At 40.6% G+C, this 25,882-nt stretch overlaps 1 protein-coding gene across 1 annotated transcript in view; it reads left to right on the forward strand.

The window, feature by feature from the left end:
- The window catches only part of CEMIP2 (cell migration inducing hyaluronidase 2), an 80,904-nt gene extending 65,453 nt beyond the window's left edge, over nt 1-15,451 (forward strand). The window contains 18 exon segments of the mRNA XM_030566980.1: nt 113-151; nt 942-1,121; nt 2,962-3,131; nt 4,590-4,658; nt 4,661-4,843; nt 5,557-5,764; nt 6,842-6,892; nt 6,894-7,022; nt 8,332-8,348; nt 8,351-8,472; nt 8,474-8,531; nt 8,534-8,550; nt 12,215-12,271; nt 12,273-12,314; nt 13,358-13,506; nt 14,399-14,502; nt 14,878-14,999; nt 15,001-15,451. Coding sequence (XP_030422840.1) covers nt 113-151; nt 942-1,121; nt 2,962-3,131; nt 4,590-4,658; nt 4,661-4,843; nt 5,557-5,764; nt 6,842-6,892; nt 6,894-7,022; nt 8,332-8,348; nt 8,351-8,472; nt 8,474-8,531; nt 8,534-8,550; nt 12,215-12,271; nt 12,273-12,314; nt 13,358-13,506; nt 14,399-14,502; nt 14,878-14,999; nt 15,001-15,075 — 1,792 coding nt within the window. The 3' untranslated portion in view covers nt 15,076-15,451.
- The last annotated feature ends 10,431 nt before the right edge of the window (nt 15,452-25,882 follow it).

Consider the following 25,882-nt stretch of genomic DNA (forward strand, 5'->3'; position numbering starts at 1 on the left):
AATCTCCTCTCATCCTTTGAGAAACTAAAATAAAAATACACTTAAATGTTCATGAAATGTGTATTGTACATGATTTGAAATTTGCTATGTTGAAAAATTATTTCTCTTGTAGGTTTGCTGACAATGGAATAGGTTTAACTTTGCCAGGTGAGTATTTTTGTACTGGATTTCATCGCTGTGTTCAGTTTTCCTAGCTTAATTTTTCACAGTATATGTCAAAGAATAAGTAGTACATGTGATACTGGGGCTATTTAGAAACCCAAATGTAAAAAATTAGAAATGTGAAAATGACAACGAGAAGGCCAAGAGGGTCTCACCACTTTTGACCCTGAGTCTGCTTCTGCTGAAGCTCTGATCCATCGAGTCATGATACTAGATAATTGGATGACATGACCAGAACTCTAGGAAAGTATACAACAGGTGTTCTCAAACAGAGAGTCACGAGGTTATTGCATGGGGGTCATGAGCTGTCAGCCTCCACCCCAAACCCCGCTTCACCTACAGCATTTATAATGGTGTTAAATATATAAAAATGTGTGCTTTAATTTATAAGGGGGGGGGTCGCACTCAGAGGCTTGCTATCTCAAAGGGGTCACCAGTACAGAAGTTTGAGAACCACTGCCAACATCCTAGCTTTTCACCTTTGTATAATTAAAATGTTCTTAATACTGAAAATACAAGTTTTAGAGAGCGAACTGGAGGTCAAGGGGAACAAGAAAATGTAATACTTACAATTAATTGATTTAATGCACATACAGTTGATTTTTTTTTTTGGCTAGGGTTTTTGAAAAGCAGGGATTAAATTGTATATTGCAATATCCTTCTAAACAAAAGGCTCAGCCTGCTTTGTTTAGATAAAGATAAACAATAGTTAGAACTTGTAGGATGTCTTTTTATTTCAGAACAATTTAACTTTGCTGTTTGCTGTAGTACCATATCAGTAATCTTGGACTTCATTTTGATAGTGACGGAAGCTTCCCAAAAGATGAAGGCTCCAGCCAGGAAGTATCAGAATCTTTGTTTGTTGGCGAGAGCAGGAATTATGGCTTCCACGGTGGCCAAAACAAATACTCAGGAACTGGAGGAATAGATAATAAAAATCGCACTCTTCCTAGAAATCGGTAAGTGTTTCAGTATGCAAAACAAAGCTGTTTTTTCCAAAATTTACTTTTTCTGTCTCATTGAAAATAGTACTACAAATTTAGGACTAGTATTACATTGCATGGAATAAAAAAAATACTCCAAGATAAAACATGACTGCATGGTTTGGGGACTTGATGACAGAATGTATCACCTTCTGCTTCTGGGCCGGCAGTTTGAGTCAAATAAGGTGCAAGGAGATATAAAATCTCAGATCATGCACGAATCATTATCGTTTTCCCCACCTTATATACCTCACTTGTTTACAAAGATGCTCACAGGTGCCACAATTCATCATTTACAATTCATTAACTACCGGATCTTTTAATTAACTATATCCTTAACCCATACTACTGACCCCCCCCCCTCTGATCGATTACATCTTGTACCATAAACAAAAGAACACAAGAAAATGATAAATGATTACATGTACTCATGCTAACTTTAAAGGAACATATTGTTTAGCTCGAAAGGCAGTCGTAGGCCTGAGAATGTAAACTTCTGACCCCACGCCATATTGCCAGTTACCTGGAGCCCTGCACCCCCCAACACTATCGTACAGTTCTTTCTAAGTAAGCATATTTGTTTCTTAAGATAAAAGCACTACAGAGGGAACCTTAACAACAACAACAACAACAGAAAACATACATGTATGCAAATAAGCTTATGAGAGATCACCCCAACTCTGACCTACACACAGTCATGTGATTAATTCTTCAAAACTCACCCAGGGGGTTCTCTAGAGTTTCAAGTTCATCACACTTTTTTTTTGTTCATAACAGAACATGGTCTTATAGGGCCTCTGTTGGCCAAGGTCCTTCCAATTGTTCCATAAAGATTGGGAACCTAAGTTCCCTTTAAGCTACGTGGCCATGCAGCAGCCTATTTAGCACTGCACAGGTGCTCAGGGAACCCACCCTGCTAGGACCTGCTGCAACCAGAGGAGGAACGCCCCTAAGCATTGATTTCCCCTTTAGCCAGGGGATGCTCCATCCCTTCCACCATGTCACCACCCTGCCTTTCCTGCCCCTGCTTCTCCCCCATCCTATCTCTTCCTCATCTCCCCTGAGCATGCCCCATTCCTGCTCTTCTCCCCTCCCTCTCAGAGCTTCCTCCATGCCGTGAAACAGCTGTTGGTCAGTGGAGCCACCGAAGGTGAAAGGTGTAGGGGGAGCCTGGCTACCAGTGGCTGCTGCTGAGCACAACCCACAAATTTTTCTGAGTGTTCCAGCCCTGAAGCACCCACAGAGTTGGTGCCTATTGAGGGCCCCCCTCCCCTGGCTCCAACTCCCCGCCCTGTGTCAGACAAGCTCTACCTCCCCAACGGCGTGCCTTGGGAAACTTATTCAGCCACTGCCAGATAGCACCCCTTGCCTCACATAAGAAGGGAAAAGGTGTGGGGTAGATTCAGCTTAGGGCATCTCTGTGCTGGTAGGCCATCTGAGAAGTTTAAGATGGTCTGGAACCTGAGGCTCCCTGCCTGCCCAAGCACATGGGACTCCCAGTTGGGCACTTCTGCTGTAGGGGTCCCACAGCATCCTAGGAGGGAGAGGCAAAGGGGAATAGTTGGGTGGGCTGCAGGCAGCTTGGCTCCCTTTTCTAATTCCAGAATTTGAAGTGTAGGTTCTTACCTGTAAGTAAATAGTGGAGGGAAGACTTCCTTTGTCTCTAGTGTCCCACTCTACAAACCATTGTCTTAGCCTTGCATTCTTAATGCTTTTAAATGAAGGGAAGTATTGCCTCTCAGGGACCCCGAACCAAGATTTCTAACAGGTCATGTATGCATGTGTGTGCGTATTAAACATATTCTGTTTTTAACAGGACATTTCCAATCAGAGGTTTTCAGATTTACGATGGACCCATTCATCTTACCAAATGCACATTCAAAAACTTTGTGCCGACTGCTGATAGATACACCAGTGCAATTGGATTCCTGTTGAAAAACCCGTGGCAGTTGACACCTAAAAACAACATTTCTCTCGTTAAGTTTGATACAATGTAAGCTTATTGCAAAATTCATTTTCAGTGGATGGGATGGAAAAGGGAGACTTCACGGAGTAGGGAAGGATGATTTCTGTGTACAGTGTCCCATGCAGGAGACTTATTTTGAGAGAATTTTGATGATGTCCTCCTATTTCTTCAAAGAAAGGGGAGTTCTTATGTGCGCTTTCAGTATTGCCTCCACCTGCCCCATTTCTGTGCTAACTGGTCCTGGGTTGCCTTTTCCCTGCTTTCCTGCAAGTAGCTGCTTCTCTTCAGGTGAATGTGTCCAAACTGAGGTCCCCCAGGTAATGTCTGCTGAGCAAGGGAGTTGTAGTTTGGAGAAGGGGAGTCTGCCACATTTAAGGAGAAGGCTCCAGAAACATTGAACAGGCTGGCAGATGAGGAGTGAGATTAAGCAACTTATAGGGGACATATGCATGTCCTACATTTCCCATTTTTGGTGTCTGTCCCGTGCTAGCATTGAGATGGATGGGTTCGGATAAAATGTCAACCAGCTTCTCCTGCCTTCGCTTACAATTAAGACTGAATTGGACCTTTGAGGGTTGAAAACTATACTTTTCTCCATTGACTCATGCCTTTGAACTTCCTGATTTCAGCCAGAAATGATTGTACTAAAATCTCATGAGAAGTGCTGCTCTTGTACTATTTCTGGCTTACTAGGAAGTTCAGGAAATAACAAGTGCCTGTTTATGTGAGGTTTCTAGCCCCAAGAGTTTCCAGTCCCAACTTCTATTCAGAACAGAGCTTTCAGACTTTTTTTGAAATTTGCATATCATTAATTTAGACTAATCTGTTCTCTATAGCCAATTACATTTACAAATATTTATTCTCTTAGTTTGGAAAGTAACTTTTTTCTTTTTTATCTTGTTTGCTTGCTCTGGTTACAAGAGTTACTTAAATCGTTGAATTCTAACATAGAATTAACAGTAAAGTGAAGAATACGCCTATTAGGTTGTGCAGTTGCTGACAGAACTGTATAGTGAGGCATGAAAACAAAGAGGAGAGCCTCCCAACCCAAACTTAGCTGTGGAGACGGGTATAGACAACAATGGGTTTTGGTTTGGGTTTTTAATGCTTGCTTTCAGATCAAAAACAAATGATTGTAGATGTGTAATGATATAATGAGACAAGATTCTTTAGGCAGCTGAAATAATGAATTTGCAGTCATAAATATAACACAGAATTCTGAAACATTTTAGCAGAAGTCTGAACCACCAGGGCTTCATGTGTTAACTGAAAACTGTGTCTACTACAAATAATGAAATTCTGTTTTGCAAGACTATGTTGTCCTTGTTAGAGAACTTATTCAGCTCATAAACCTTGTCAGACTCCTGATTGTCTTTGCATACGTGGAAATGTTTATCAGTGTGTTGCTAACTGTATACATGCAGTAGCACTACTGAAATTGGTGGCTTTATGAGAGAGACTTAATTGGAATGTTTCACTTCCCTTTTATGGTCAGGTTTCTCTGAAAGTCTTTTTTGGTAAACCTGGTCCCTGGTTTGAAGACAGTGAGCTGACGGTGACAAGAACTCAATATTCCATGATATAGATGGTTCTGTGGCTGAATACAAGGATACTTATGTTGGTAGAATGGATAATTTCCTGATCCGACATCCAAAATGTATTAATATTACACAGTGGAATGGTGTGGTCTGCAGTGGGACCTATGCACAGGTTGGAACTGTTGCAGTTCTTTGTGAATTCTATTTTGTCAAGTCATATATATATGTGTGTATATATATATATGTGTGTATATATATATATGTGTATATATATATATAATAAACATATCAAAGCCATGAAATGCCCTTCCTCTTTAGGTTTTTAAAAATTTATTTTGCGCTTACTTTGCCTTCTAGATGGTTCGGAACAACTTGTTGGGGGAAGGGAGGGGATTATGATAGCAAATATAATTAAGTGAATCTTTATGCAGTGAGTTGACTTGCCATCATCTGCATACCGCAGTCCTGTTGGCCAAAACTTTTAAGTGTGGGAGTTTTCTTACACTTGCAGTTCTGTTTCTCACATATTATTAAAAATGTGAAATATAGTTTTCTGAAAAAAAAACCCTCTGCTGGGATCAATTCTAGCCTTCACAGACTTTGTGTGAGACTTTTTAAGTAAGTTACTGATCCATCTGTTTTCTATCTGTTAAATGGGTAAAATTTAATGCTGGCCCTTGTCTATTTAGGCTGTAAACTCTCAGGACAGCGGCTGTCTTTAATTGTGTCCACAGTGCCAGCTCACTGGGGCCTCTAGGCATGACATCTATTTCTAGGGGTTCCGTTACACTGTTTATCTGTATTTTCCCTCATATATATTGTTTCTAGGGAAACTGATAAAAAAAAAATTGTCAGATTACTTCAGATCTCTCCTCCTCTTCTGTCTAATGCTTTTTTTTTCATTAAGTATACATCCAGACAAGGAACCCACAGAACCTTACTATGACCATAGTACGAGACGAATACCCTTTCAGCCCCATGGCACTCCGAGGTATTAACCAGCGAGCTGCCTTTCAACAGTACCAGCCTGTAGTGATGCTTCAGAAGGGCTATACGATCCATTGGAATGGACAAGCTCCCCAAAGCACTTTTCTTTATCTCATTAACTTTAACAGGTATGTTTCCTTCAGTTTGCCTTTAATACAAAAGACACTATTGGAATACTGTGTTGCAGAAATGTTGGGATACATTCAAAATTACAACCATGAGTAAGACTGGAACTTGAAATAGAAAATATTAAAAGCAAAATTTGTACTGGAGACCTGGACCAAAAGCTGTGTAGAGCTATACAGAAAAACGCTGTCAGTGGTATTTAAAGAAAAGCCCTACTGCTTTATTACTGCGTGAAGCTGTGCAGAGTAGAACCGCAAATGGTTCGACCTATCACTGGCCTTGTAAAGAGTCACCTGAATAAGATGCAGTATATCAAACTGGAAAATTTAAAATTTGTATCCAAACAAGGTGGATTGATTTAAATCAAAGAGACTTAACTCATAGAAATTTTTGTCATGGTTTTAAATCAGCAAGCAGGAAATCTTGATTTAAATAACTTTTTTTCATGTTTTGCATTTGTTACTTGACTTTCCTAAAATCATTTTTTTTCCCCATTGGTTGATGATCATTAAAAACATGTTGATTTGCAATTAAATATACCTTCACAACTGAATTTGATGCTGCTTTTTGCTAACCAAGAGGGATACTCTATATTTAAGCGGATATGCTCAACTTTCAGTTGGATGATTTTGATTTTTGGTTGTCCCCCCCACTTGAGAGCCATGTCAGCTCAATTTGGATGGAAATTGAAATTCAGTTAAAAATGCACAAAAACATTTTAATTTTTGTATTAACTAAAACTACCTTTAATGTGCTGGCTGCATTTACAAACAGTTATTAAACACAGGAAGTATTATCTGTAGTTAGTTTCTGGCCACAATGTCCTTCAAGATTTTAGAACTAGTGACCTCCTTCTCTCACATACAGCTTTATTCATAGATTGGAAGAGAAAAACAGCTTTTCCCTTTTTCAGCTCCCAAATGGTGTCTTAACTTTGAACAATTAGTTAGTGAACTGAAATTGCTGAATAAACTGAAATGAAAATATTCTCTGACACTCTTATTTATTTCCACAACCACAAAAACAAGAAACTTGCTCAAATGAATGATTATAACATTTTGTTTCACTCTGTTTTCCAGGAATGACTGGATTCGAGTTGGACTCTGTTATCCATTAAGCACAACTTTCAAGTAACATTGATGTCTTTCAAAGGCAGACATCTGCTTTCTATAGTGTGGAGGACTATACATCAGTAACTTCGATGATGGAGCTGCAGAAAAAATCGATCAGAGAAGAAGTTTTATTTTGACACAGCACTGGGTAATTGTATATAGGTTGATAATAAAGGATACTTTAATAGTAAAAATTGCAAGTTCAGTTATGTTAAGAATTGGCTCTGACGGCTGCTTAAGAGGAAAATCTTATGGAGAAACATTAAGCATGTTGCCATGACCATTTGGAAGAGTAATCTACATAACTTGTAATTATAAATGTAGTGGCCATCAGATCAGCTCTTGTAAACGTATACCACAGTTGCCACAGTTATTTCCTATTCTAATATAGAGGAAACTGTGGTATCTCAAATACCACAGAGAGGTACCTTTTGGCAAGTAACTGCTTTGTTAGTTAGTATGGCTCAAATGTAAATGTTTGCCCTCTTAAACAGAGTTCAAAAAAATTCCTGTTGGTCCAGAAGGAATCAGACCTATTTTCTTAAACTATGGAGTAAAGTTTTCAGAAGTGACTTAGGCTTGTCACTTTCAAAAATGGGACTTAGGCTCCTAAGTCCCTTAAGCACTTTTGTGACTGTTCCCACTGAAGACCTTAATAAGCTTCCTTAGAAAAAAACAACTACGTAAACATTTTTTGCATGTTGTGGTTTTTTATTTGTTTTTGTTCCCTTTTTTATTATAATCAGAATATTAGCATAAGATTTTTTGGATTTCTTATTAAGTAGTCTGAGATACTTGTGTAGATAAACAGATATATGTAGTCTGATATCATTTAGGTTTTCTTTTTTCATCTAGAAACTACAGTTACAAGCAACTATAGAAAAGCTGTAGAGTTTATCAATATAAGTCTTCCAGTCAGGATGTGTTTATTGGGCTTTATGCACGGTCAGAGCATTAAAGCTCTTTATTTTCTAAATTACAGTAATACTTTTGCATATTGTACAATAAGAGCACTGTTTTTGTTTCATTAATGTCTGATATGTTAATTGCCAATCGCAAGTTTAGTGAACATTTGTTAAGATGTGTGGTGTGAAAGTTACTGGTTTGTGCGGGGGGCAAGGGGGGGGGAATGGGTGGTGATTTATGGTGGTAATTTTTTTTTCTCTGTTCAAACAAATCCTGGTATAATGACTTCTCTAACAGTTGGAGAGTTCTAATATATATCAACTCAAGACTTCCCTATTGTAGTAGTTATTAGGGAACTTTTACAGAGGACTGTAAATTTACAGAGATTTAGAAAACGAAAGCACATAACAAAAACAAAAATCCTGTTCTTGAAAAGCTTGCAGTGTGAGGTCTCCTATGTTCACTAATCAGTACGTTTGAAGAAATTTTGATTATGTAAATTTCTGTATTTTATTAACTAGTTTCTAATCTCTTGTATTGTTTGTGTTTAGATTGCTGTTTTTATATCTTCAGCCAAATACAATAGGGATGGTCACAGTTATTGTTCAGCTCAGGGATGTGAAAGGGTCAAGATTCAGGCCACTGTTCAATCAAAAGAGATCAGTAACTGCATGACAAAAGCTTATCCAAAGTAGCTACCAAGCACCAACTGTTCTACAACCAATGCCAGCCAAAACCACTGCACAGTGTAAAATTGTGGCACAACTCAGGTAAAAAAAAAATTCATAAATGTGCATGTAAATTACCAGTAGATATTAACTTCCATGTAATTGCCTTAAATATGGTTTTCATGAAGGAGTGAAAACACCTCAGAAGCAGATATAACCTGGAAAAAAGTTCTCCTATTGTGTATATTGTTTAGTAATGGAGGGTAAGTCAGTTCAGTTTCAAATGTATTCAAAATTGTTTTTTGTTTTTTTTTTAAAGTTTTTGCAAAAACTAAGGTTTGTAAAAATGATCCAATAACATTTTTTTAAAGTCCAAAGGGAACGGCCCCTCTGTATTGTTTTTCAGTCTGAATATTGGTATTCTTCAGGGCCTCTGCATTTTCAGTTAAGGGTTTTGGTGTCTCTAGCGTGAGGCTATGAAACTGTAAATAACAAGCCATTCCTTGCTAGGAAGTTCTCTTATGGTAAGATGACATCATTGTTTTCACACACGCACGCACACATACACACACACTTTCTTCACTTCCACAAGAGCTAAATAGAACTGCCTCTTGTGTCTGCGAGCTACTTAGTGTATCTTCTTATAGTTTCTTACAGTAGTTGGGGGCTACTTACTTTGTGTTATCTCCAATGCTGTGTCATACCAGGATCTTGTAGAGGGCTCAAAAGGGGTGCATCCTCTCAGCCATCTTTCCAGAGAGGGACATACATGCTTGATGCCTGGTGTTGCTGGGAGAAGCTCATGGGTTCCAATGCAAAATTTACTATGCCTTCACTCCTCAGATGAAGAAGGACAGGCACTTACAACTGCAGGGGCACTTGGCTTGTTTGAGCCTTCAACCGGATCATTCTAACACTCCATCAGGAATTTCCAGGTCCCCTTCTTTGCTGAGGTCTTCTGTAAAGAGACATGAGACACACCCTGCACCCCAGCTTGGTGTTGAATCTAAGAACGACCTCCCCAAAGCACACATTTGTTGTCCTGTGCCTCTCACCGGATGTCTGGCACTGCAGCCCCCATCAAAAACTCCCTCAATGCTCTAATCAGCACAGATCAACTTTGAGAGTCAGGCTTCCAAATCTTCTTATGTCCCTGTTTCAGGGAAGAAGGAAAAGAAGCAGCATTCTGATCCACCAAATGGGCATTATTCTCCTTCTCCAAAAGCATATCACTTTGGAGCCTTCTTACTAGTCTCAGCTCTCCTCTGTTTGAGACTCTAGTGCCAGGTGACCTTGGCATATTGCTGTTTCACATACCTCTGACAGCTGATTTCCCCTATCATGACTGTGGGGGGGGGGGGGGGGGGGCTCTGTCAAGGCTTTGGCTGTACGGCTACTGCTTGACTTAAAAGCTTAAAGAACACTTCTCTCTGTCCTCACCACCAGTATCAAAAAGAGCTAACTGTAATGCCTCCTGTACCCTTGGAGGGTCCTTAGGTTGTTTTTGTTGTATGTCCCTTGGCTAATTCAAAGCTGGTCTCTATAGCCAGGAACTCTGCAAAAGTAACAGTGCAAACCCTGACCGCATCTTCAGATAGAGAGAGAGAGGGCATAAACTGGAGGCTGTTGGAAGAAGACTCTCTATTATTCTGCTTATTTTGAGCTTCCAAGTGGGTAAATTACACCTTTACCCCGATAGAACACAAATTCGGATACGACACGGTAAAGCAGCGCTCCGGGGGGGCTGCGCGCTCCGGTGGATCAAAGCAAGTTCTATATAACACTGTTTCGCCTATAACGCTGTTAAGATTTTTTTGACTTCCCAAGGACAGTGTTATATTGGGGTAGAGGTGTACCAAGCTGCCCTGTTCAGATATAGCTATGCATTATGGTATTCAATTAAGCATGCACTGACTCCTTAGACAGGAAGCTAAGAGCTTGGTCACTGAGGGTAGAACACTAGTGAGATATGCACAAAAAGCAGTTTATGACCCCTCAGGCTCTGCTGCTAGAATCATGGTCACTGCATAGCTTTATGGACAACTATGACTTAAATCATCAGGTCCTGCTCCAGTTTCATATAAACCTTTTTTGAGGGGTCGGGTCTTTCTAATGATAAAACAGTTGAGACTCTGGAGACAATTAAGATGATGAGAGTTACAGCCTGATCTCTAGGCTTTCCCAGTCCTTGTTTACTTCAGAGGAGCTTACCTCATACTTGGTTTCAGTACTACATACAGGCTCCCTCTGTGAAGTAGCAGGGAAATGAGGCATAGCAAGAGGAAAAGGGGCATGGCTGGAATGTCCCTACACCAAACACTGCCTGTGGTTTCAGCCCTTGGGGGGGCCATTAGTAGCTGTTCCTCCCTTCCTTTGACTTGCACCAGATGCATTTGGCCCTTGTTGAGGATCTAATCCATTGTGTTGCTGCTTAACCTTCCATTGTTCCAGTAACATGTTTCAAGATTTTTCTTTGTTCTTTCAAAGAGAAGACTTTAAGAGCCTGGTTTCTCTACTTATAACATACTTTTTCCACTTTTGTAGTAACTGGGTTTTCCTCATCCTTTCTTTACTTCTGTTTCATAGGGAAAATGTATTTTCTTTCCAGTTCAATAAAATGTTCATACTCCTATCATGTTCCATAACTCAGTGGTCCCCCAACCTTTTCATCTGGCGGGAGCCAGATGACAAGCCATGGAGGACTGTGGCGGCGGACGAGCATCCGCTGAATTGCCGCCAACAAGTGGCAACGTCAATAGGCATTGCAGCCGAATATCGCTGACAAGCAGCAGCATCCAGAGGCGTCGCCGCTGATTTTCGGCATTTCGGCGAATGCTTGTCTGCCGGCCAGTACGCAAGCACACTTAGATGCCCCGACAGGCACCATGTTGAGAACCCCTGGCCATAACTCATCTGTCTCCCATACAAAAACAAAACATGAAAAAATAAGTTCATGACTTTTTTTTTTTTCCCCACCATGTCTTTTCTGCCACTTAGATCTTTTGTCACCCTTCTCATTTCACTGCAGTGAGCCAGGTTTTGTTCTTCTGTGGATGCGATTTTTACAGTTAAGTCTGCTTTATGGTGATATACTTTATTCGTCATTTCTTCATCGTTCAGTTTCCAGTTTGTTGTCCATGCAGTTTCTTCCCCAGACTATCACCCCCCAAAATGCTAACTATTAATGTGAGTCTAAATGCTGCAATTTTTACTCAGTAAAAACTCCTGTTGCTATCAGGTGGAATATCGCCAGCATAAAGATTACAAGATTAGGGCTACAGGCACCTGTTTGGTATCTTCAGTGCTATCTTACTCTTCTTTCCCAACACATACGTTACTTCATACTTCTGCTATGTTACCAAAAAAAACAGAAGTGGCTCAGAAACTGATGCCCAGCACAAGCCTGGGGGCAAAACACCAAGAGATGCTGTAAGAACCAAGTGCCATTGCTCAGACTTCAATATGTTAATGTGCTGGTTTTCATCCATACCAATAGTTATATTACAACAGCACCCAAAATCTGTTAGGCACTTATGGCTATATAGCTCCCCTTCCCTGAAGAGCTTTCATTCTAAAAGTATCCATGAATTTGACACTGTTTGATTTATTAATCTTGTTTTTTTTCCAGTTGGAAGTCTAGAGTGTCTATCAAATAACTATTGATTATCAGTATGCTGTCTAGTGTTTAAAATAAGACTTGCTGTTCAGAGTTTCTGGGAAAGCAGGGGTGAACTGTAAAACATTAAAATTTTATTTTTACATCTAGATGGCATTTACCAGTGATCCTCACAAAACCTACCTCCTTGTGCAAATTCAGTCCACTCAGCAAAGTAGAATTACAAAGTAGTCTTCCATCTTTTATCTCTGTAAGTATTCTATGGCCTCCTTTACCGCTTTTTCCTTAGCAGTTTTGAATTATGGCAGCTGCACATTGGTACAATCTTGTATCATACTGAGCACCAATTTTGTGCTGAGCATCCTTCTGCTGAAGCCAGTGGGAACTGGTGGGTACTCAATACTGTTGGTTAAATCCAAATCAGTGATAACTCTTATACTAACAGACTATTACCTAACAGTACCAATCCTCCAACATTTTGTTCTGTTAAAGCCCTTCAAAACTGATTAGAAGAGAGGGGTCATTATTTTTTGTTTACACTCCAATTCAGTGGTGATAATGTGGTGATGTAATGTTACTTAACACTTGGTCTGTTGCCATTTTTTCCACTTGGGAACCAAGAGAGATTGTATGCGATGCTGGAGGTGGGGGTTTGCAGGCATTCTCAGCACCCCAAGGGTGCAATTTTAATTTTTATTTGCCCTATAGAGTAATGCATATATTGTGTTAGTGAAATAGTAAAACTCTGAATTATTTAGGCAGAGAAATGCAGGTCTATAACCAGCATGTGTGTTTGCAACATAAATCCCTTACGAGCTTGGATTAGTTATGTGGCTTATTTTTAACAACAATTTTCAGGTAAGATGTTTTGTTAATATAGTACAACTTAATCAACTGTGGAGGCTGCATGCTCTGCTTTTGTGCACAGGGGAAGTGGTTGAGTCTCTAAATGGCACCATTTCAGGACAAGTGAGTTATCTCCATTCCTTGTCAAGAATGGTGGTGGCTGAGATAGGATTCATGTCCTTGAGAGCGATTACAGTGAAGTGAGGAAAAGCTCGGTGATTCTCAAGGGTCTCTGAGGAATAAAGAAGTCCCGTCAGCCAGGTCTTTTTGGAAAAGGAAGAATGGAGAATCTCTGATAAATTATTAGTTGTCAAAAAGACCAACTACTGTGTCTATAAATCCAATTATGATAAATGTGGCCAAATGACAGGAGCAGAAGAATATTATTGTACTTGCAAATCGCTGGCAAAAGCAGGCAGTGATTTATGATGTCTTTTCTCACTTCAGGTCAATGGAAATAAGTTTCCCTTCAAAGATGTGGGTGTATTTACCCTAGTAGTTGATGCCTGTGTTGGCACTGTGACAGAAAAAAAAATTTTTCTTCAAGCAAACATTAAAAGCATAGATGAATATTTAAAAACTGGAATTCCACAAAGGTATATGCTATTATAAACCTATCCATTTTATTTACAATACGTATCATGAAATATAGACTTGAACTGGAGTACAAAATACACTGGAGTGCTTTATCATGTTAGTCAAACTCTTGCCAGAGAACAATATTTGTGGGCTGAGAATTCTAGCTCACTTTTCACGTTGATATGAAAACATTTTAGATTGAGGGAGTAAGTAGAAGCACACAACATTTAAAGGGACAGTTTTGCTACATTTGAGAAAATGGACCAGGTAAATTTTAAACATTTGGATTAAATCCCAAAAATGTGCTTTCCCTGTCAAAGGATTCATTTTAATGAAACATTACGTAATCACCTTTTTTTAGCTTACACTGGTAGGAAGAATAAGCCTTGGTCTAATTGAGGGCATTGTGGCATGAGAATTTTGACAAAAGTGCTTTAATGTTAATAAGTTGAAGATTTATTAATTTCTATTTATACATTGACAGTAATAAAAGTCACTAAACCATTTTAATAAGGTGCCTACACTAAAGCTGGTTGAAAAATGAAAAGCTAACTTCACGAAATAGAAATTGCAATTTTAGTTAAAAGATTTCAAAATGGGTCCATTTTTCATTTTTTCAGAATTTTTTACTTTTTCTTGAAAGCATTATAAATTTCGTTAGACAAACTTTTGTAACCACCAATAGCATTTCAATAAAAGTTTAATTAAGTCACAATTTTCACAGAATTTCATTTATCTAACACAGGACACTTCTCAGCTGGGAAAAAAAAAAATTCCCAACCATCTTTGATCAGCACTCTGTATAAGTATTGCCCCAAATACAGTGAATAATAAGCAAGCTAATTTGGAAAGTGTATGAGTGATGATAAATATTTAGTTTCCTCATCTTACTACTTTGTTCTGGTACAGATCAATAGTTTTACTAAGCACAAGAGGTGACATAAGAAACCTTAATATTTCGGAAGCCTTAATGTCCCTGGGAACAGCCAAACCAGCTCATCTTCAAAATAAGGGTTTGTTTAATTTTCTCATACATTTTTTCTTTTTTAAATTATGATGAGTCACATTCTTGAGGTGTTTTATTAGTTGTTTCCAATTAAGATGATGTCAAACTATTTATTTATAAATAAAGAAGTTAGTGGAAAACTGCTAATTAAGGTTTAAAACCTTAAAAGTGGTGATGTGATGGCTTTTAAAACCATGGTGTCTGGTGGGGTGTGAGGATGGCTGCATTTACTATTATATGAGGAAATTTGGAGTGGGAGGAATGGAATATATTTTCTCCTATGTCATCTTGTTGTAATGTCTATTTGCATGTAAATTGTATCTAAAAGGTGTCTCTTTCATGTCTAATTTCTGCTTCTGTAACTCTGGATTGTTCATTGCAGGAAGCATAGCCTTTCTTGGCTTCAGAGGGAACTTTAAACCTTCCTGGGCTAAGCTATTTACCAGTCCTGCTGGGCAGGGCCTAGGTCAGATTGAAAAGTTTATACCTTTACAAATGGAAGAGTTATGGCTGCACCAGAGTGAGCTCTAGCAAACGAAAAGACTTGGAACTTTTAAAGCAAGCTTCAAGAGCACATTAGAGACTAAGATGTACTAAGTGCTGGAAGAAAATGTGAACTAACTTATTTAATTTATGGCATTTTAAACTATACTTTATCCCAAGTAAACCATTTTACTGTTTTGATAAAGACATGCCTATGTTGACCGCTGAAATGCCAGTCTGTGCACCTTCTAGTTGTACAAAATGTTAAAGAATTTATTACTATTTGTATAGACAGGGTTTTCAGAGATTTTTTTCTGATGTTTGTATTTACTGAAAACAGTTACTTTTTTTTAATACTTTTGTAGCCTGAGAATTGAGGATGCTTGTAAGGATCCGCCTGGAGAAGTTTTGGTAGCAAGTATTGGATTGCTTAGGGTTTTAAAAAAAAATTAATTAAAATATCTGTCTCTTAAGCCGTTTGAATTGGTTATTTGAATCCATCTTTGCATTTCCCTTTTTCTTGTTTTACATAGTCCTGAGATCACATTTAATAATCAGGCCAGTTATGGGTAGGCTCATCAGAAATCAGTTATGTCGTAAACTCAACTGTTAGCCTCTTTTTATTTTTAACCTTTTCTACTGATTTGTATCCATTTTCAATTTCCATTTTCTCAGGGGGCTCCCTTGCAGCTGCAGTTCTTGGGATACTGGATCACAGTGGGTGCAAGGTGTGGGGGAGGCTCCAGTCCTGTTTGGGCAGAGCAGAGATCCCTGGCCAGAGCCACGAGGAATAGGGTGAGCCATCTGCTGTAAGGGAAGACACCCTGCCTGTTGCATGCTCCTGCCTGGGGACAGCCTCCACACTCCCAGCTGATGAATGAGTGAGCAGGGCCATGACAAGAGCTGAAGGGGGCTCCCTGTGGGTAGGATGACCAGACAGCAAGTTTGAAAAAATCGGAACGGGGGTGGGGGGTAATAGGAGTCTGTATAAGAAAATGAACCAAATATCAGGACTGTCCCTTAAAATCGGGACATCTGGTAACCCTACCTGTGGGGCCAGTGACACCGGATTGCTGAAGGAGCATGGGAGGCTGTGCTTGCCACTGGATTTTTTTTTTTTATATATTTCTGTGTGAAATCAGTGTTTACTGACTATTTGAATCAAATCCTGCCAAGCCTAATTGTGGTCCATGCCCACTTTTCCAGATATTAAGGGGCAAGTCCTGTTTCCCCACTCACATGGGTACAAAGAGCCCTAACTGTAGCCAAATTTCTGTCATTCAACTGCACACAGGGAGAAGAGGATGGATTCCAGGACCCTGTGCAGGGGCCTGTACCTTATGCATGTCATGAATCTATGTTCTGCAGAGGCTAGCTGTTCCTCAGAGTGCAGGGGATACATGGGCTGGAGTGAGGGCAAAGCTAATGGATGCACAGTTATGTAGATCCTCTAGCCTTTCTCTCTTCAGCTGATGTGCAGGGGCCATGGGGGCTACTACAAAAGCATCTACAGCCTAGGATGAGAAGACTGCTTTTCTCACCCCTTGAAAATCTCCAACCACTAGCCTGATAACTCAAGCAATATCTAAACACAAAGTAACTCTTTTTAAAATTCAGTTTTCAAACAGCATAACTTGTGCAGAGCAATGATCTCTGACCTGAACCATGCAAGTTAAACTTTTAATTTGTATTACTGTATTTTGAATTGGTGGGAAAGAACCACAGCTCAAACCTTTGGTCTGCGCTATTCTAATTGTATATTTTGATTATATTTAGTGCTATTTTCATTCATGCTATAATCAGGCCTCTTCTTGACCTGTAGGTTTGAATCTTTTTTAATATAAACAAACGGATACTTACCGCTGGTTATATACTAGGTTTGTTTGGATCCTTTTCATTTTCAGTCTAGTCAATCCTTCTGCAAATGGTGGGAAAGCCACACTGAAGGATTACAATCCATGCAAGTACTGATTTTAGGAGGTTGTGCCCTTTGAACATAAATTTCACTATCTCAGAGAGCCCAAAGACCAGTTTCCTCAAGGTAGGGGAGGGGTAGAACTACCTTGTACCCACAATTCTAAATACAATTAATGCAAATTATTCTCCCTTCATACATGTACTATTGATTCTAATTGTTATATATGAGAGTCTCCTTTTAAATATACTTCATATTTTGCATTTAAAATAAGTATCTTATGGAGATATCATCTCTACACTTTGTCTTCCTGAAACAAATGAAAAGGCTGTCTTGTGCCTTTAAGGGAAAAATGCAGAGAAGCTGAATTATGGTTGTTTGTTAGCATACTTTGTAAGGTATCTCAAACTTCTGCCAATAAATCATTCTAGATCTAATAAACTTCTTTGTGCTAATTTGTGTTCCTTTTAATCCAGGGAGCCATGTTACTAACATTTGACAAGGAGTATGTATAAATATTATATCTGACAATTTTAAGGCAATAAATGGTGGGCCATCTTCATTCTTTTTCTATGTTAAATACATTTCTGTAGTTACTCTGGTCTAAGGATTTCAAAAAACTTTACAGACATTAATTTCTCAAGCCTCAATATACTTGTGAGGGTAGGTATGGTGTATATGCTTCCAGACTTACAGAGTGAGGAGTGGGGAGAAAAGAAACTGAGGAACCAGATACTAAGTGACTTGTGCCAGGGCATGAGCCACTTTGAAACAAAGGTTTCCTGACTCAATCCTGTTCTGTAAATCACAGGGCCTTTCACCTTGTTTAGGAGTAAAGTACATCTGTGCACAGATGTACCATTCTGACTTGGTAGTATTTTGTACCAATTCAGCATGATTATATAAGGTGCAAGGCAGGGACAAATCAGACTGTTAAAATTTACTTTGGAGTTTGTCCAAGGTATTTGTTTCAAGTGATGCTTTTAATTATGGATCCTATCATTCAAAACCTGCTAAGGGCCTTCCAGGTATGGGAATATGTATGCTAATCCCCAGACCTGGCTGCTTGTCTTAAAATGTGATGCTCCCCAGTGGTCTCCAGGGTTCTGAGGCACCTCATCCTCAACTGTTGCTAGCATGAGGGAGTCTTGTGACGGCTGCGGGTCAATTCCCTGAAACAACCAGCCTCTGGCAACACAAGCATGGTCTTCCAGGCCTCCACAGACCTCACTTTCTGTACAGGACAAGCCAACTCTCAAACCCTTGGAACAGGAATAACGTAGCTGAAGTCAACATACTTAAATCTACTTACCGCAGTGTCTTCACTACGGTGAGTCAACTGCTGCCACTCCTCGTTGACTCTACCTGCTCCTCTTGCCAAGCTGGCGTACAGGAGTCGACGGGAGAGCACTTGGGGATCGATTTTATCAGGTCTAGACTAGACTTGATAATCGATCTCCATTGGATCGATTGCTGTCCACTGATCCGGCCAGTAGTGAAGACATACCCGTAGTTTATATAAAAGAATCTAACAGGTTGGTAAAATTTTGCCTCTGACAAAACTGTTTTTTGTGACCCCTCATGGTGTCAGACTTGCAGACAATCCCCTTAGCCCCACCTCCCCTTTCTTCTGCCATGTAACACACCATCTTTGTTAAAACACAAGTCCAGAGCTCTTATGGCAAGACCAATCAGGCACCTGAAGGTGGTACAGTAGTCTGGAAAGATTGAGAGCCACTGATGTAAAGACATGAGGCATTCCATCTGATGAGGTCAACCCTATTTAATGACTCCTTGTCTCCTACCCTTCCTTCCCAAAACCCACCGGCACAAATACAGTGCAGAAGAATTTTAAATTATTGCATGTCCCCTCCCACACACACACACACACACACACTCCTGTTAAGTTTTTTGTTACCATAATGTAGTTGGTATATCAGTGACAAGTTGTATGACTAGCTCACAGGGGATTTTAAATTATGTGCCAAAAAATTTCAAAGAAGCCTGTCTGCTCCATGCTTGCCTATGATTAACTCTTTAACAAAGGATTTGCAGCACAGCAGTGCAATGTTCCATTAAACTTGAAATATGGGGCACGCATTAGCTTCAGCCTGTGAGTCTAACACTCAGTCTCCTATTTGTCCCTGCTTACGAGGACCATTGGATCTGCCTGTAACTGACAGTGGTAACATACTTTAAAGAGGAATTCGGGATGAGTGACCTTAAATCACAGAGCAAAAATGATGTAGTTAAAAGATGTCTAGCATTTATGTGACAGGCCAAAATGCAGTATGAAAATAAGGAGAACATATAGATAATGCATTACGTAACGTATTTATTTTCCTCCATCAAAAGTAATTTGCCTGATTTTTTTCTTTTAACTCTAGAAGTCTCTCCTTTTGTCCCCCTCCTTTCAGTTGAAACAGAGGAGATGGGAAATAGTTCCATCTCCAGGAGAAGATACCAGAACTCTGCTCCAGAAAGTGTTTCTGTTTCCACTAGGAAGCTCCATCTCTTATGTTCCCTTGCTTTTGTGTTCCCTCTGCTTCCCTTGCTTTTCCTGAGGAGTGGCCCATCTTTCTTCTCTGTCAGTGATATTTCCAAATCATTGTGGGAAGTCAGAATGGTGATGCCTTTTCAGCTGTGCTCTCTCTCTCCCCCACTCCTTTTTCTAAACAACCCACTTTAAAGTTCTATCAGTCTGTCTTAAAGGAGCCATTACCCTGAAGAGCTGTCTCCCACAAATTCTGTTCCAATTAATCTGATATCCAGAATGTAGTGCGAGTCCAATGGTAGCTATGTGTTCCCTATTGTACAGATACATAGAATTTCTATTGAAAGTGAACAAACTTTAGACTTTGGCCCCAGGCCAGGGTCACCCAGCCAGCCAAGTTGAGGGAATTAAATGGAACAGAACCACTGTAAAAACATAGGTCTCTGCTGCCTATTCAGTATACAACGCTATGTGTTTAATATCAAACCCATTGTAAACTGTGGTTAAAGGTTGGGTTTCCGTTCTTAAATGGCTAGCTTGTTAAATTTTGACTTGTATGCTTATTGTACAAGAGTTTTATAATTAGCATGATATGAATTAGTGATGTGAAACTTACCACAAAAAAAAAAAAACAGTGATGCTGGTGCTTTTTGTCAAGTTTTCTACTACTTGCTACTCCACTTTCATTACTTTCAGAGCAAAATCTTTAATTGAGGGTTGTGGGGGAGGGTTTGTTGTTTTTAAAATTTTCCTAGGAAAGGTCCAAAGCAGATTGCATGACGTTGTTAAAAGTGGCATGTAAATTGATTTCTAAAACAAGGCCAGTAAATTAAGGCAACACTGTTGGCACACGAAAAAAGTTGGAGTGATGTGGAAAGAATGACAGCAAGTTTATGACAAGCTTTAGATCTGTTGGTAAAAGATTGCAATATAAAAATAAAAATGAAATTGTTTATAACAGCTGTGTTAATAACAATTGCATATTGGTTAAGTGTGGCTACTACAATATAAATGTTAATAATGTCCTGGATGTTTTACAGGACACAGAAGAGGTCATGGTCCGTGTGCAGCAGCTTACAGTCTAAAAAGACAACACGAATCTCTCTTTCACTTTCTCTGTCTCTCTCTCACGCACATACACACGTCATTAGACCTCATTCCCACAATGAGATCCCTGCGCTCACACAGCTCACTGCAGTATGGGACCTTCAAAGTGTTTTTATATATTAGATATAGACAGGTCTGTCAATTAATCAGTTAACACGATTTACTCAAAAATTAATCGTGATTAATTGCACTGTTAAACAATAGAATATCAATTGACATTAAATATTTTGGATGTTTTTCTACATTTATATACATATATTGTATTCTGTGTAATTGAAATCAAAGTGTATATTATTCTTGATTACAAATATTTGTATAGTATTTTTCAGTTTACCTCATACAATTACTGTAGTACAATCTGTGTCATGAAAGTGCGACTAAGGGTACGTCTACACTATGGGATTATTCCGATTTTACATAAACCGGTTTTGTAAAATAGTATAAAGTCAAGTGCACTCGGCCGCACTAATCACATTAATTCGGCGGTGTGCGTCCATGTACCGAGGCTAGTGTCAATTTCCTGAGCGTTGTACTGTGGGTAGCTATCCCATAGCTATCTCATAGTTCCTGCAGTCTCCCCCGCCCTTGGAATTCTGGGTTGAGATCCCAGTGCCTGATGGGGCAAAAAACATTGTCGCAGGTGGTTCTGGGTACAGCCTCACCTCTCCCTCCGTGAAAGCAGCAGACAACCGTTTCACGCCTTTTTTCCTGGGTGAACTGTGCAAACGCCATAGCACAGCAAGCATGGACCCTGCTCAGCTCAAGACTGCAATCGTGGACGTTGTAAACACCTCGCACATTCTCGTGCAGTCTATGCCGAACCAGGACCTGCAAAACCAGGCGAGGAGGTGGCAGCGGCTACGGCAGCGCGGCAATGAGAGTGATGAGGACGTGGACACAGAATTCTCTCAAACGGCGGGCCCCTGCGCTTTGGAGATCCTGATGGTGTATTAGGGCATTGAATGCCGATTTTGGGCCCGGGAAACAAGCACAGACTGGTGGGACCTCATAGTTTTGCAGGTTTGGGACGATTCCCGGTGGCTGCAAAACTTTTGCATGCGTAAGGGCACTTTCATGGAACTTTGTGACTTGCTTTACCCTGCCCTGAAATGCCAGAATACCAAGATGAGAGCAGCCCTTGCAGTTGAGAAGCGAGTGGCGATAGACTTCTGGAAGATTGCAACGCCAGACAGCTACCGGTCAGTCGGGAATCAATTTGGAGTGGGCAAATCTACTGTGGGGGCTGCTGTGATGCAAGTAGTGGCCCCCCAAAGCAATCATTAAGCTGCTGCGACGAAAGGTTGTGACTCTGGTCACAAATGTGCAGGTCATAGTGGATGGCTTTGCTGCAATGGGATTCCCTAACTGTGGTGGGGTGATAGATGGAATCCATATCCCTATCTTGGCACTGGAGCACCTGAGCACCCAGTACGTAAACCGCAAGCACTGGTGGATCACAAGGGACGTTTCACCAACATCCACGTGGGATGGCCAGGAAGGGTTCATGACTCTCGTGTCTTCAGGAACGCTACTCTATTTAAACGGCTCCAGCAAGGGAATTACTTCCCAGATCAGAAAATAACAGTTGGGGATGTTGAAATGCCTGTAGTTATCCTGGGGGACCCAGCCTACCCCTTGATGCCATGGCTCATGAAGCCATGCACAGGCACCCTGGACAGTAGTCAGGAGTTGTTCAACTACAGGTTGAGCAAGTGCAGAATGGTGGCAGAATGTGCATTTGACCGTTTAAAGGCGCTCTGGCGCACATTACTGACTTGCTCTGACCTCAGCCAACGTCAGAGGATGTCAGTTTGATCACGCAGCAGCCCCAGTGTTGCGTCATGCCTCCTCAGATCTTCCTGCCGCCACCTCTCATCTCGAGCGTCCCTTCTCTCCTCACATTCACTGGCATCTTTCCTGTAATTTGATACCACGTCCTTCCAGTCATTCAGATGAGCTCTTTCATTGCAGGTCACTTCCATGATTTCCGAGAACATTTCGTCTCGCATCTTTTTTTTTTTTTCCGCCGCCTTATCTGAGAGAGCTTTCGGGATGGAGGAGGAAGGCTTGAAAAATTTGCAGCTGCATGAGGGAGGGAAAAAAGAGAGAGAAGTATTTAAAAAGATACATTTTACAGAACAATGGTTATGCTCTTTCACGGTGAACAACACTATTCACCTTACATAGCACAAGTGATTTCACTACAAGGTCGCATTTTGCAACTTAATATTGAGTGCCTGCGGCTCTGATGTTAGAGATCTCATAGTCGCAGGTCCGGGCAGCAGAATTCAGCTTGCATGCATCTATGGTAAGCCATTGTCTTTCAGCTTCTGCAGCCTTCATATACACAGTGCCCTTCTTTCCCAAATACCAAGCAAATCCCATTCAGTGCTGCTTCTTTCCTGTTAACATGCAGCAGCAGAAACCACCCCCCCATCCAATTCTCTGGGATGATCGTTTTACCCCTCCCCACACCGCGTGGCTGGTATCATGGAAGATCACTGCTAAACACTCCCCTTCCCCAGCCCCACCACATGGCTGGTAGCAGGGAAGATCCCTGCTAGCCAAACGCGAAAAGGCTCAGCGCCAATCACCCCCTGCCCTTCCCCTGCTTGGCTACCTGCAAGGAAGGATTTCTTTTAAGAAACAGACAAGCAGCCCAGTAGGAATGGCCATGTCTGTCCCCTTAATTAAATTCCTGAATTTCAACTAGGTTACCATGAACGATATCACTCTTCTGAGGATAACACAGCAAGATAAAGAATGGATGTTGCTTGAATGCCAGCAATCACCGGGACCATACGCAACTAGGCTTTGTCATGCAATGATACCAGATTACTTGCTACATGCATGGCACGGTCAAGTGTCCTACCATGGAGGATGGAATAAGGCTGCCCTGCCCAGAAACCTTCTGCAAAGGCTTTTGGAGTACCTCCAGGAGAGCTTCATGGAGATGTCCCTGGAGGATTTCCGCTCCATCCCCAGACATGTTAACAGACTTTTCCAATAACTGTACTGGCTGCGAATGCATCCAAAGTCCTCAGGGCAAATTAATCATTAAAAAACACTTGCTTTTAAACCAGGTTTTATATTTACAAAGGTACACTCACCAGAGGTCACTTCCATGGCTTCACTGTCTGGGCTAGTGGCTTGGGAGGGCTAGGAGGGTAATTCTGTCTGGATGAGAAAAAGGTCCTGGCTGTTGGGGAGATCGGAATGCTGTGTGCTCTTTGCAAGCTCATCCTCCTCTTCCTCCTCCTCATCTTCCCCGTCTGCAGAATCCTCAGCCATGGCTGAGATTACTATCCCCACCTCGGAATCCATGGACAGTGGTGGGGAACTGGTGGCGGACCCCCCTAGAATTGCATGCAGCTCAGCGTAGAAGCAGCAAGTTTTCAGGCCTGCCCCGGACCTTCCATTTGCGTCTTTGTTTTTCTGGTAGGCTTGTCTGAGCTCCTTAACTTTCACACGGCACTGTACCGAGTCCCTGGTGTGGCCTCTCTGCATCATGGCCTTGGAAATTTTTTCAAATGTTTTTCATTTCGTCTTTTGGAATGGAAACCTCTCCCCATATAGTGATCAGATCCAATACCTTCCATGCGGTCCATGCTGGATCTCTTTTTTGATTCTCAGGAGACTGCATTGTTACCTGTGCTGATGAGCTCTGCGTGGTCACCTGTGCTGGTGAGCTCTCCACACTGGCCAAACAGGAAATGAAATTCAAAAGTTCCTGGGGCTTTTCCTGTCTACCTGGCCAGTGCATCCGAGTTCAGATGGCTTTCCAGAGTGGTCACAATGGTGCACTGTGGGATACCACCCGGAGGCCAATACCACCAATTTGCGGCCACTCTAACCCTAATCCGACATTGCAATACCGATTTCAGCACTACTCCTCTTGTCGGGGAGGAGTACAGAAACCGGTTTAAAGAGCCCTTTATATCGATATAAAGGGCCTCTTTGTGTGGACGGGTGCAGGGTTATATCGGTTTAACGCTGTTAAATTCGATTTAAACGCATAGTGTAGACCAGGCCTTACAAATGTAGACTTTGTTACACAACGGCACTCAAAAACAAAACAAGAGCCTACAAGTCCACTCAGTCCTACTTCTTGTTCAGCCAATTGCTAAGACAAACGGGTTTGTTTACATTTACAAGAGATAATGCTGCCCTTTTCTTATTTACAATTTCACCACAAAGTGAGAACAGGCATTTGCAAGGCAGTTTTGTAGCTTATATTGCAAGGTATTTATGTGCCAGAAATGCTAAACATTTGTATGCCCCTTCATGCTTCAGCCACCCTTCCAGAGGCCATGTTTCCATGCTGATGATGCTCATTAAAAGAATGTGTTAATTAAATTTGTGACTGAACTCCTTGGGGGAGAATTATGTGTCTCCTGTTCTGTTTCACTCACATTCTGTCATATATGTCATGTTATAGCAAGCACGGATGATGACCCAGCACATGTTGTTCATTTTAAAAACACTTTCACTGCAGATTTGACAAAACACAAAGAAGGTACCAATGTGAGATTTAGAAATATAGCTAAAGTACTTGACCCAAGGTTTAAGAATCTGAAGTGCCTTCCAAAATCTGAAACAGATGAGGTGTGGAGCATGCTTTCAGAAGTCTTAAAAGAGCAACACTCAAGTGAAGAAACTACAGAACCTGAACAACCAAAAAAGAAAATCAACTTTCTGCTGGTGGCATGTGACTCAGATAATGAACATGCATCAGTCCACACTGCTTTGGATTGTTATCGATTTAGAACCCGTCATCAGCATGGACATGTGTTCTCTGGAATGGTGGTTGAAGCATGAAGGGACATATGAATCTTCAGTGCATCTGGCATGTAAATACCTTGCGATGCCAGCTACAACAGTTCCATGAGAACACCTGTTCTCATTTTCAGGTGACATTGTAAACAAGAAGTGGGTAACGTTATCTCCTGCAAATGTAAACACATTTGTTTGTCTAAGTGATTGGCTGAACAAGAAGTAGGACTGTGTGGACTTGGAGGCTCTAAAGTTTTACATTATTTATATGCAATTATTTTCTGTACATAATTCTACATTTGTAAGTTCAACTTTCATGATAAAGAGATTGCACTGCAGTACTTGTATTAGGTGAATTGAAAATACTATTTTTTTAGTGCGAATACTTGTAATCAAAAATAAATATAAAGTGAGCACTGTACACTTTGTGTTGTGTTGTAATTGAAAGCAATATATTTGAAAATGTAGAAAACATCCAAAAATATTTAAATAAGTGGTATTCTGTTGTTTAACAGTGTTATTAACCATGATTATTGGTTTAATTGCTTGACAGCCCTAATATATATAGAGAGAGAGAGAGAGAGAGAGAGAGAGAGTTGATTCTGCAATCACTTA

Source organism: Gopherus evgoodei, chromosome 6 (assembly GCF_007399415.2).
Source record: "Gopherus evgoodei ecotype Sinaloan lineage chromosome 6, rGopEvg1_v1.p, whole genome shotgun sequence".
Lineage (NCBI taxonomy): Eukaryota > Metazoa > Chordata > Testudines > Testudinidae > Gopherus > Gopherus evgoodei.